The 13034-nt window shown below is 44.8% G+C and overlaps 1 protein-coding gene across 1 annotated transcript in view; it reads left to right on the top strand.

The window, feature by feature from the left end:
• Window positions 1-13034, top strand: part of DNAJB12 (DnaJ heat shock protein family (Hsp40) member B12) — a 99548-nt gene that overhangs the window by 70743 nt on the left and 15771 nt on the right. The window contains exons 4-6 of the mRNA XM_068257706.1: window positions 80-259; window positions 3792-3871; window positions 10468-10577. Of these exons, the coding sequence (XP_068113807.1) occupies window positions 80-259; window positions 3792-3871; window positions 10468-10577 (370 nt within the window). The remainder of the gene's footprint in view (window positions 1-79; window positions 260-3791; window positions 3872-10467; window positions 10578-13034) is intronic.

Raw genomic sequence — 13034 nt, forward strand, 5'->3', positions numbered from 1 at the left:
GGTCCTTATTCAAGTGAAAATATTGATCTCTTGCATATCCATGGATGTATATATTCCTGTCCTCTGTTTTCATCTTTAGCCATTGGGAATGCGTATGCAGTGTTGAGTAACCCAGAGAAGAGGAAGCAGTATGATCAGTTTGGAGATGAGAAGGTGAATGCGTCTCGACATGGACACTCAGACTTCCACAGAGGCTTTGAGGCAGACATCTCACCTGAAGATCTATTCAATATGTTCTTTGGAGGAGGCTTTCCTTCTAGTAAGTATCTAAAGCAAAAAATATACTGTTCATACACATTAAAACACATACACCTAAAAATTGTGCAAAAACTAAGATGAGCAACAGAAAATTAACAAATATCAAATGAAACATACTTACATTCCTTCAAGTTATGTAAAGGAAGGTTAAGGACTTTTACCGTTTTTACCTTTTACCTGCCCTTTCTGTGTGATTTCATTTTGGATAACACTTCTCGCCGTGCCAAAAACATGTTTTTTGCGTGTACTCCATAGTCGGAGTACCTGGAACTGCCGTGCAATCAAGTGATTGGCAAGCACTTGGCTTGGACTTCTTAAAGTGAACCTAAACTCAGAAGGATGTGGATTTTTCCTTTTAACATAATACCAGTTGCCTGACTCTCCTGCTGATCCTCTGTCTCTAATACTTTAAGCCACAGCCCCTCAACAAGCATGCAGATCAGGTGCTCTGGCTGAAGTCAGACTGGATAAGCTGCATGCTTGTTTCAGGTGTGTGATTCAGCTACTACTGCAGCCAGAGATCAGCAGGACTGACAAGCAACTGGTATTGTTTAAAAGGAAACATCCATATCCCTCTCAGTTAAGGTTCCCTTTAAAGTGTACCTGAACTCCAACAGTGAAACCAACAGCTGGCAATAAGTTAGCCAGCAGCTGGAGGCTTTCACAGACTAAATATTTCCCTGGGTCTGGAGATTTGCTAGTAAGAATTTTCTAATCTTCACACCTTTAACCACTTGAGGACCCACCCTTTACCCCCCCTTAAGGACCAGCGCTGTTTTTTGTGATCTGTGCTGGGTGGGCTCTGCAGCCCCCAGCACAGATCAGGGTGCACGCAGAGCGATCAGATCGCCCCCCTTTTTTCCCCCCTATGGGGATGATGTGCAGGGGGGGTCTGATCGCTCCTGCGTGCAGGCTAGTTGCGGGGGGGGGGGCACCTCAAAGCCCCCCTCCGCGGCGACATTCACGCCCCTCCCTCTCCTACCTCTCCCTCCCGGTGATCCGGGCTGCACAGGACAGGACGTCCCCTGTCACATGGAGGCGATCCCCGGCCGCTGATTGGCAGCAGCGCCGTACAATGTAAACAAAGCGGATTATTTCCGCTTGTGTTTACATTTAGCCTGCGAGCCGCCATCGGCGGCCCGCAGGCTATTCACGGAGCCCCCCGCCGTGATTTGACAGGAAGCAGCCGCTCGCGCGAGCGGCTGCTTCCTGATTAATCAGCTTGCAGCTGGTGACGCAGTACTGCGTCGCTGGTCCTGCAGCTGCCACTTTGCCGACGCACGGACGTTGCAATGCGGAAACCGCAACGCAACACAAGGAAACTGCAACCAATTCACGTCAATTGAGTAGTTTTCATTGACGCAAATTTACCTATGCCATCCGGAGAGATGCGACGCAGGAGAAATTACAGATAGCATGCTGCAGTTTTCCGCTATACGCATCCGATCGCCATAGCCGCCGACGGGAAGCCACATCCGGCTGTCCGGAAGACAACAGGAAGTACCTGTGGAGTGATGCGGCAATAGCCTCGCATCCTATTCGCCAGTGGAAATGGGCCCTTACTGGTTCCAGACTGACGCAGTTGAAATCTACATCCTGCATGTGGCTGTGCAGATCTGACAGGATGTAGATTTGAACACTCCCCGCCATGCGGTTCAGCCGATCGCGTCGCTGTCTCCTCGCAGCAGATCACTTGCCCTGTCATCTATATGACGGCAGAGCTGTGTGAGCCGGTCAAGAGCCAGTTTGATTGGCTCCTGACCCTGTCATCTCTTTAAGCCGATACCATTGGCTTACATTGATTGACAGCGTCAGGAGCCAATGAAAGCGGCTCCCTACCGGCGCACAGCTCTCTGCCGTCATAGGGACGGCAGAGAGAGTGACCTGCAGTGGGGATATAACGGCGTGACGGGCGGGGCAACGGATGATTGCGGCGATTCATCGGTAAGCGTCGTTTTACCGTGCCAGCAGTCTCTAGTCCTCACGGGGGCAGTGACTGCTGGTATGGATGTAGTTAAAGGGAAGGTCCAAGCAAAAAAAAAAATGAGATTCACTTACCTGGGGCTTCTACCAGCCCCATGCAGCCATCCTGTGCCCTCGTAGTCACTCACTGCTGCTCCAGTCCCCCGCTGGCAGCTTTCTGACCTCGGAGGTCAGGGCCAAATTGCGTACATTTTTACACATTCCCGCTAGTGCAGGATCATTAACACATACATTTTTACGCGTTAGTGGTGAAACGCGTAAATTTTTGTTCCTGCACTAGCTGGAATGCGTAAAAATGTATGCAATGTGGCCCTGACCTCCGAGGTCAGAAAGCTGCCAGCGGGGGACTGGAGCAGCAGTGAGTGACTACAAGGGCACAGGATGGCTACATGGGGCTGGTAGAAGCCCCAGGTAAGTGAATCTCATTTTTTTTTTTTGCTTGAACCTTCCCTTTAAAGGGACACCGACCAGTGCAGAAACTATGGAAAGATGCATATCATTTTAAAGCTCTCTTTCTCCTCTTTCCAATGATAAATAAACCGCCGCCCTACGCCTTTTAGTTTTCGCTATTTTCGCGATTGAAATTGCAGCGGTCGCAATTTCGATTGCGAAAATAGAGAAAACTAAAAGGCGTAGGGCTGCGGTTTAGGTGTCGCCAGAAAGAGGAGAAAGAGAGCTTTAAAATGATATCCATCTTTCCATAGTTACATTGTATTACACAGGGCGACTTTTTCTGCTGAATGGAGCTGCTGACTTTGAGAAAAAGTCGGCCTGTGTAATACAATGTAACTATGGAAAGATGGATATCATTTTAAAGCTCTCTTTCTCCTCTTTCTGGTGACACCTAAACCGCGGCCCTACGCCTTTTAGTTTTCTCTATTTTCGCGATCGAAATCGCGGCCGCAGCAATTTCAATCGCGAAAATAGCGAAAACTAAAAGGCGTAGGGTGGCGGTTTATATATCATTGGAAAGAGGAGAAAGATAGCTTTAAAATGATATGCATCTTTCCATAGTTTCTGCACTGCTCGGAGTCCCTTTAAAAGGACCCTGAGCCCTAAATAAAAACAAAATTTGGACTTACCTGGGGCTTCCTCCAACCCCTTGTAGCTCGCAAGGCCCTCCGGCATCCTCTTCTCCCCTCTTCTGGTCCCACTGGCAGTTCCGGTAATTGGCTACTCTCACGCATGCGGTCCCCTCGTGGCATGGTTATTTAAAGACTGGTGTGATGCCACAGCAGGGGAGCGCACGCGCAACTCCATCAGTGGGTTGCGCGATTATCGGAGCCGCCAGTAGGACCAGGAAAGGGGAGAAGAGGAAGCCGGAGGATCTCACAGCTACCACTTTGCGGAGGCTGGTGGAAGCCCCAGGTAAGTCCAAACTTTGTTTTTATTGAGTCCCTTTTAAGTGATGCTCTTCCTCTTGTAAACTTATGATTGTAGCATTTAGTTCTGCTTTAAATCTACTTCTTTTTAACCAATATGTATTTAGTGTTGAATCTTTTCATGAAGTGGAAAACTCTACTCCCAATAACTGATGCGTATACTTGCAGGCAATGTTCATGTGTACAGCAATGGGCGAATGCGTTACACCTATGCTCCTAGACAAGACCGGCGGGAACACCAAGGAGATGTAAGTGTGTGTGTATATATGTGTGTGAGAGATATTGAGAACAAATGACCCCCACCCCCTTATACGCAGTAGCAAAAAGAGATCTTTCCTAATCTTGTGAAGCTGTCCGGTCTTACCAATAGGTGAAGCTTTAAACATAAATCACCCTTTTCATTTGTGTTTTATGTATCATTTTCCCATAATACAGCAAAGCCCCGTTATCCAGAACCCAGGCAACCGGTCTGGCATGCCTGTGTGATAATGGGCAGTTTGCCGCGCAGGAGGATTTCTCAGGCCCTGCTGGGCCGATTTGCATAATTTTTTTTTGGTACGTGTACTGCCTGATCGCCGCAGCCACCCGCCGATTAGCCGCCGATCGCCGCACCATCCCGCCCCGTCCCCATGGCGACGGGGGAAGCCCTTCAGGAAATCCCATTCTTTGAACGGGATTTCCTGATCAAAGATCGCCGGAGGCGATCGAAGCGGGCGGGGGGATGCCGCTGTACAGCGGCTATCATGTAGCGAGCCCTAGGCTCGCTACATGATTAAAAAAAGAATTAAATTAAAAAACAGTGCTGCGCTGCCCCCTGGCAGATTCTAATAGACCGCCAGGAGGGTTACTTACCTAGCCTCCAGCGGCGTGTAGCAGCCTTCCTGCAGTGGCTATCGGGCTCTTAGCATCTTCTGGCATCTGCACGCCTAGTCAGAGTGTAACCTTACCCTATGCGGGTCAGGTGACAGGCAGGCTTGTGTGCACGGGGGAAGCTAGGTCATTTTCCAGCAGTAATTGTGTTTAACCAATTGCCGACCGCGCACGCGTCGGCAAGTGGTAGCTGCAGGACCAGCGACGCACATCTGCGTCGCCGGCTGCAGGCTAATTAATCAGGAAACAGCCGCTCGCGCGAGCTTCCTGTCAATTCACGGCAGGGGGCTCGGTAAATAGCCTGTGGGCCGCCGATCGCGGCTCGCAGGCTAAATGTAAACACAAGCGGAAATAAATACATTTGTACAACGCTGCTAACAGTAGCAGCGTTGTACTAGATCAGCGATCCCCGGCCAATCAGCGGCCGGGGAATCGCTGTCACATGCCAGGCAGGAGCCTGTTAGAGGCTGCACAGGACAGATCCGTTCCTGTGCAGCCTCCGATATCCGGGGAAGGGAGGGAGGAGAGGGGGAATCCTGCGGTGGAGGGGGCTTTGAGGTGCCCCCCCGCCAGCCACACGCAGGCAGGAGCGATCAGACCCCCCCAGCACATCATCCCCCTAGTGGGGAAAAAAGGGGGGCGATCTGGTCGCTCTGCCTGGTGTTTGATCTGTGCTGGGGGCTGTAGAGCCCACCCAGCACACATCAGCGAAATCAGCGCTGGTCCTTAAGGGGGGGTAAAGGCTGGGTCATCAAGTGGTTAAGCAGTTCTCAATATTATTATGGTGTCTACCCCTTAGGAAAGTCTGTGCTTGACAAGTCTTCTTTTCCTTGATGCTTATACATCTCCAAATTGTGTATTAATGGTTTTCAAGCATTCCCTTATTTTTTAAATGAATAATCTAATCACTACATATGGATTATCATTTTGTAAAACTTCCCCTTCCACAGGAACATGCCACACAAGTCCAGAAACTGGCTTGTAAATCAAGCATGATTCCACTAGAGGGAGCTTTATAACACAAAATGATCTAAAAGAAATTCTTGACAACTTCCCATTCCTCAGAAGATGAGTCAGAGCTTCCTATGTGCAACTGGTGTACCACCAACTGCATTTAGGGTTCATGAGAAAGATATAGATAGATGAGATAAAATTATATATATATATAATATATATATATATATATATATATATATATATATATATATATATATATATATATATTAACCACTTCACCACTGAGGGGTTTTACCCCCTGAGCACCAGAGCAATTTTCACCTTTCAGCGCTCCTTCCATTCATTCGTCTATAACTTTATTATTACTTATCGCAATGAAATGAACTATATCTTGTTTTTTTCGCCACCAATTAGGCTTTCTTTAGGTGGGACATTATGCCAAGAATTATTTTTTTCTAAATGTGTTTTAATGGGAAAATAGGAAAAATGTGGGGAAAAAAATAATTATTTTTCAGTTTTCGGCCATTATAGTTTTTAAATAATGCATGCTACTGTAATTAAAACCCATGAAACGTATTTGCCCTTTTGTCCCGGTTATAAAACCATTTAAATTATGTCCCTATCACAATGTTTGGCGCCAATATTTTATTTGGAAATAAAGGTGCATTTTTTTCAGTTTTGCGTCCATCCCTAATTACAAGCCCATAGTTTATAAAGTAACAGTGTTATACCCTCTTGACATAAATATTTAAAAAGTTCAGTCCCTAAGGTAACTATTTATGTATTTTTTTTAATTGTAAATTTTTTAATTTTTTTTTATTACAAAAAAAAAAAAAATGGGGAGTGTGGGAGGTAATGAGTTAATTTTATGTGTAAAAGTCATTTATTTGTATGTGAAAAATGTGTAGGGTGTAGTTTACTATTTGGCCACAAGATGGCCACAGTAACTTTTTGTTTTAATGCGACCTCCAAGCTTCCTTCCGGAAGCTTGGAGGAAGAATAAGGAGGCTGGACACGTGAGTTTTTTCTCACAATGATCGCGCTGCCCATAGGAGAGCAGCTGATCATTGCGGGGCTTAGATCAACGAACGGGAATGGATTTTCCCGTTCATTGATCTCTGGGCGAGCGGGCGGCGGCGGTTTTACTAGCGGCGGGCGGCGTGTTTACGCGCGGGCAGCGTCGGGAACGCAGAAAGTACGTGTTTCTCCGTCCCTGGTTTTTAAAGGATGGAAAAAGGGGCGGAGAAATACGTACGCGCGGGGGTAAAGTGGTTAAAGCTCACGTATTGTATTTGCCCATATGTCCCGGTTATTACACCATTAAAATTATGTCCCTATCACAATGTATGGTGACCATATTTTATTTGGAAATAAAGGTGCATTTTTTCCGTTTTGCATCTATCACTATTTACAAGTTTTAAAATAAAAAAATATAGAAGTATTTCATCTTTACATTGATATTTAAAAAGTTTAGACCCTTAGGTAAATATTTACATGTTTTTTTTTATTGTAATTTTTTTTTTTTTTTATATTAAACATTTTATTTGGGTAGTTTTGGGAGGGTGGGATGTAAACAAGAGATTTATAATGTAAATGTGTGTTTGAATTTTATTTTTTTTACTTTTAGTTGTAGTTTTACTTTTTGGCCACAAGATGGCCATGAGTTTGTTTACATGACGTCACTCTAAGCGTAACATACGCTTACAGAGACGCATGGGGGACGCTACAGCCAGAAAAAGCGCAGCTTCCAAGAGAAGCTGTCGCTTTTTCAGCGGGTGAGAGGAATCAGTGATCGGGCACCATAGCCCGATTCACTGATTGCCTGGCTAACGAACCGCGGGCCGGGAGCACGCATGGTTCCTGGACGTAGAAACTACGTCCAGGAACTAAAACACGTTAATGCCGCGGGTCTCCTCCTCCCTTTGTCCTCTTCATGGCCATGTGACTTAAGTTAACACTAGAGGTCTGGCATCTACTGTATGCTGTTGGAGCTCTAGTGTTTGATCTTAAAGTGGTCTGAAACTCTTCACATAACATTCAATAACACTGTGTTTTTCTACTCATACAGTTATCATATTTGCTTTTGTGCACAAGTAATATCGTCTGTCTACAAATGACAAGTTTCCAAAGTGTAGTTTTTCTTGCCCTGAAAGTTTCCATTGCAGTTTATTCCAACTGTTTTTTATTAAATATGAAAATCTTCTAATGAGTTGTTCTGAACTGTGTGTCTTATGACCAGGAAGAGGAGAGGAAGTATCCAAAGGAGGGGTCCGCACACAGTCTTAGTTAAGCAAAAAGTGCAAGTCGTAGGTTTTCTCTGCCTATGCCTTGACAAAGGGGACCCCTAAAGGCGCTTAAACGATCATCGGCCAAAACGGTCAGATGAACATTGCATGTGTGTAATGGAGCAATAAAAACGTGCACTTTTTGCTTCACTAAGACTGTGTGCGGAGCCCTTGGATACTTGTTTATGCTGCCTAGGAGTCCTGCACCAGCACTCGCACAATAAGGTGTGCGGTTCTTTTTCTACACAGGAAGAGGAGAGGACAAAGGGAGGAGGCACATGCCCAGCTGCGTGCCCCATCACACTAGTAGTACTGCGCAGGTGCAGAACACTCACAGCCACAGGAGTGCTACAGGGGCACGCATAGCCACACATACACGAGTGAACAAATATACCAGAGTGGCCCGGGGTCCTGACATCATACTGTGGGAGGGGTTTCACCACAATATCAGCCTTACAGATGTCCCTGATGATCCATTCGAGAAAACGTAAAGATTTCTCATGGGAAAAGAGGTATCAGCTACTGAATGGGATGAAGTTCAATCTTTGGTCACAGTCCTTTTTTTAAAGTTCAGTAGAAGAATAGCACACGCTATGCCTACCTGTTCCTATGGCTTATGTGCCTCAACTGTGATGGCAGAGTCTGCTGGGTAACCTGGTGTTTTGATGTGGACTATAAGACAATGAAATGGTATACAGCATTGATTTTTGTACAGTAGCATTGCATAATAAAAAAATCTGGATCCAGAGATGCACAGCATTTTTGTATATAATTTAGCCATGCATAATTTTATGTTTAAAATAAAAGCATATGACCCTTTGTCATAATTTAATAGGCAAACCTGTGAATTTCTGCTGCCTTTAGGGGGCACTGCAGTTCTGCACTGAACATTAACTGTACTATCAGTTGCTGTAACTGTGCAAGGGAAACTGAATGACCAAGTGTAGCTGGCAAATGAGTAGCAATGTGCATGCTGGCAAAAATGTCTTCTTCCTTAAATGCACATTAGGCCCCGTTTACACCAGTTGTTCTCAGTTATAACTGAAAGGACAACTGATTTTCAAAATAATGCCCATGTTTTCCTATTGGCACAGTTTGCGTTTTAACTGAAATCATTTTCACAATGCACTGCTATGAAAAAAAAAACACGTACCAACTGATTAAGTGTAAACGGGGCCTAAGCATATCCAGTAAACTGAATCTGACCCCCGTCCTATGCCAATTGTATTTAATACTAAGCATTGAATAGATGTAAAAATATGCCACTCAGCCTTTCTGATCATCCTGTCATGCTTACCAATATCCAGGATCAGAATCCGTTTTATTTGCTAAGTATGACAGGGTCGTACCCAGAAATATGTTTGGCACATGGAGCTTAAAGTAAGGAGCAAGACAAAAGCAATGACAAAAAGTGGCAGATTGTCCGAAGTCCAGATTGGAGATTAGAGATCTATCAGAAATCAAAAAGAAAACCATGTAGCAGTAACAGGAAAAAGACAAGTCAGCAAGCAGGGGCAGCCTAAGGAGGAAAGGGAGGCAGGGGGTATGATCGTAGGAGAGCAGGCGTGGAGTGAGTACCATTCTCCAGCTCTTCTATTGGGCTACTAGAGGACACTGTTCACTTTATACAAACTGCATATTCATTTTAATGGCAATACTGTACACATTGCTGCACATGGGCAAGAGTTATTACAGGCTCACAATGAGGGGCTTGGGGGCATATTATGGTTTCAAAATTGTTATTGAACATTTCAATTATAACAATAGTACAAGTATGCGTACATGAAAAGACATACTGATGCATCCTGTGGCTGGATAGTGCAATGGTTAAGAGCTCTGCCTCTGATACAGGAGACCAGGGTTCGAATCTCGGCTCTGCTTGTTCAGTAAGCCAGCACCTATTCAGTAAGGAGACCTTAGGCAAGTCTCCCTAACACTGCTACTGCTATAGAGCGCGTCCTAGTGGCTGCAGCTCTGGCGCTTTGAGTCCGTCAGGAGAAAAGCGCGATATAAATGTTATTTGTCTTGTCTATCCTATGCAGGGGAGTCAATAGTATCAATCAGCACATTAGTCTCCAGTAGCTATCAAGCTTCTTATACTGGAGAGGCCTTAGGCCATTTGCTCGGGAGCATATTTTAAGAAAATTACACACATACTTTTAATTTGACTATGCAAATCAAGTAGGCTTGGTTCAAAATCTGGTGTAAACCACATTCTCCACGTTAAGTCAATAACTATCGTATTTTTCAGACTATAAGACGCTCCTTACCATAAGACGCACCTAGGTTTAGAGGACAAAAACCAGGGGGAAAAAAATATACTAAACCTGGTGCATCCATGGTGAAGGGGCATTCTTGTGGATTATGCCCCTATCTCATGCCCTCTTGTGTCTCTCTGTGTCCTCCTTTATCCCCCTTGTGAATTCCTCTATGCCTCTTTGTGTCCCCGTGTCGTCCGTTTGTCCCCGCGTCCTCCTCTGCATGACATTGCAGCGGGTTGGAGATTTGTATTGGCTTTCACAAGTCAGGAACTCCCTGCATTTGGACTATAAGATGCAGTGACTGTTTTCCCCCACTTTTAAGTGAGTCTTGTAGTCCAAAAAAATACAGTAATTCAATTCTGTGAAAGGTTAAGTATTCACATAAGAAGCTCTGTCGTAGACACAAGACCAGGAGTCAGTAGATTTCAGTATTTACATAATTATTTAATGTTCATATTTTTGTCTGCACAGGGAAGTCTCGGAATGTTTGTTCAGTTGATGCCCATCCTGATCCTTATCATTGTGTCTGCACTAAGTCAGATGATGGTGTCCAATCCGCCTTACAGCCTCAGCCATAGACCGTGAGTAACCTCAAAGACGTTATTGCCATCTAGGCATTATTTGCTATGTTGGACCAGCTTGATAACTAAGATTTTGGATGTTTCCTCTAATAATGCCAAACTCCAACCTACCCCCTGCGCTGCAGTCTTCACCAGTATAAACGATGCCTTCACCAATTAAAAACTCCATCCAACAATATTTGCACTGCCTACATAAAATAATCATCACTACTACCCTCCTGGGCACCGGCATAGCTGTGCTTGACAAATTACCTCCTACAAACTTCCTACTACCTTTTACACTAAGATTCTAATGTTTGCGTAATTCTAGTAAAGTTGGAGGGGCTGCCAGCAGCCGGCTCAGGGGCCCCGGTTGGAAATTTGGTTCAACAAAGGGCCCCTTGTTACGAGAACCGGCCCTCCCTCTATTGCTACAAAAGCAAGCTGCATTTGCATCAACTTTGAAGTATTTACCTCTCACAGGCTATCCCTAGGCAAACTAGGTAGTTCTCCATAATTGTACCCTTGTCTCTACATAAAAGCAAGACCTTGCACTAAAGAAAGCAGGGATTACTCTCCTGGCCTAATAAAGAGCACAAGGTCAGTGGCGTGACAGACTATGGTAAACAGTTGTCCTGCAGATAGCTGCATCTCTTAACCCTTCCTGATCAGTACTTTGGCACATGAGATTTTGCACTTCTCTGTTAAATACCACTTATGAAAGTAACAGTTCCTTCACAGAGGGAGCTTAACTCTCACAAACAAAAGAAGGTAAGAGATTAGCCTAGTGAATCAGTGTATATATGCCAGCAGTCTTTGCTGATGTCCCAGAATTATCAATCATATAACCAGTCTATTTACACAAGGATCTGCTTAAGCCAAAAGGTGACCAATAGCACCATTCACTGGCCTCTCTTTATCAACCATGCACAGCTGTTCATAACCGTATAGTGAAGAAAAATAGAATATCACATCAGTGATTCTAGCTCTAAAGCCCCATGTACACGATACGATTCTTTGTGCGATTCAATTACGATTCTATTTACGATCCAATTAAATCCGACATGTCCGATCAGGATTCGATTTGCCATTGTTTTGCAATGGCAAATCGAATTGAATCGAATCCCTATCAGACATGTCGGATTTAATTTGTGCTATTCGATTACGATTCTATTTACGATCCAATTAAATCTGACATGTCCGATCAGGATTTGATTTGCCATTGTTTTGCAATGGTGAATTGAATCGAATCCTGATCGGACATGTCGGATTTAATTGGATCGTAAATAGAATCGTAATCGAATAACACAAAGAATCATATCGTGTAGATGGGGCTTTACATTGCACACAGAAGATTAGATTAAGGTGTGAAAATGTTCTAAGATTTTAACGTGTACTTGAGACAAGGGGGGTGATTTATACATACCTCTGGCTTCTTCCAGCTCCCTTCAGGCTTATTCCTCCTCTGCCGTCCTCCTCCGCCTACTGGATCTTCTGAAACTGGCCCTGAAAAGTCCTCTAGCCAGGGACAGTTGGCTTAGGCGCAGACTAGCCGCACCTGTTACCCTGTGGCATTCCTTTTTTTTGGGGGGGGGGGAAGAGAGTGTTCTGCGTCTGCACAGTACGCTGCCAGCCACGAGAGCGCAATGGGGGTGTGGGTGGCCAGGCCTCACACGTGCAGTGCGCCGGGCCTCGAGTACTTTCCGAGGCCAATTTCAGAAGAAGCAGAAGGAGGACAGCGAGGGAGAGATAAGCCTGGAGGAACCCAGAGGTTTGTATAAATCCCCACCCCCTCCCCCTTTGTCTTGGGTTTTCTTTAATGTGGATGATGGATTCAATACTAGGTTTTAATGAAAATGTTTTATACCCAAACCATATACTCCATTTTGTATGGAGAAAGGTGATGGGTGGTATGCAGCTATTCCATCTGTCACCAGTCCAGACTAATTATTCTATGTATTGTGGCTGGATAGTGTAATGGTTAAGGGCTCTGCCTCTGACACAGAAGACCTGGGTTCGAATCTTGGCTCTGCCTGTTCAGTAAGCCAGCACCTATATCAGTAGGAGACCTTAGGCAAGTCTCCATAACACTGCTACTGCCTACTGAGTGCACTCTAGTGGCTGCCTCATAAGCGCTTCGAGTCAGACAGGAGAAAAGCGCTATACAAAAAAAGGAATTCAAAAGTAATTAATTATTCCATTTTGAAGAGCCACCAGAGGGTGATGTGTTGTAAGGTGGTCATACATTTGCACCAGTAGACATTAGACGAGTTTTGAGTAGAAATTAGGTCTAATGTTGATTGTGCCACTAGCTTATCTCAATGCAGTACACAGCTATGTAGCTGTTGCTCTTTTCCACACCTCACATGCTTCTATCACCAATGAATGTGTAGAGATTGCTGATAAATACTGATACAGTATTGCAATTAAATATTGGTCAGGAGTGTCCTACATTTTAATAAAATCTAATTTATGACC

The sequence above is a fragment of the Hyperolius riggenbachi genome, chromosome 10 (genome assembly GCF_040937935.1).
Source record: "Hyperolius riggenbachi isolate aHypRig1 chromosome 10, aHypRig1.pri, whole genome shotgun sequence".
Classification (NCBI taxonomy): Eukaryota; Metazoa; Chordata; class Amphibia; order Anura; family Hyperoliidae; genus Hyperolius; species Hyperolius riggenbachi.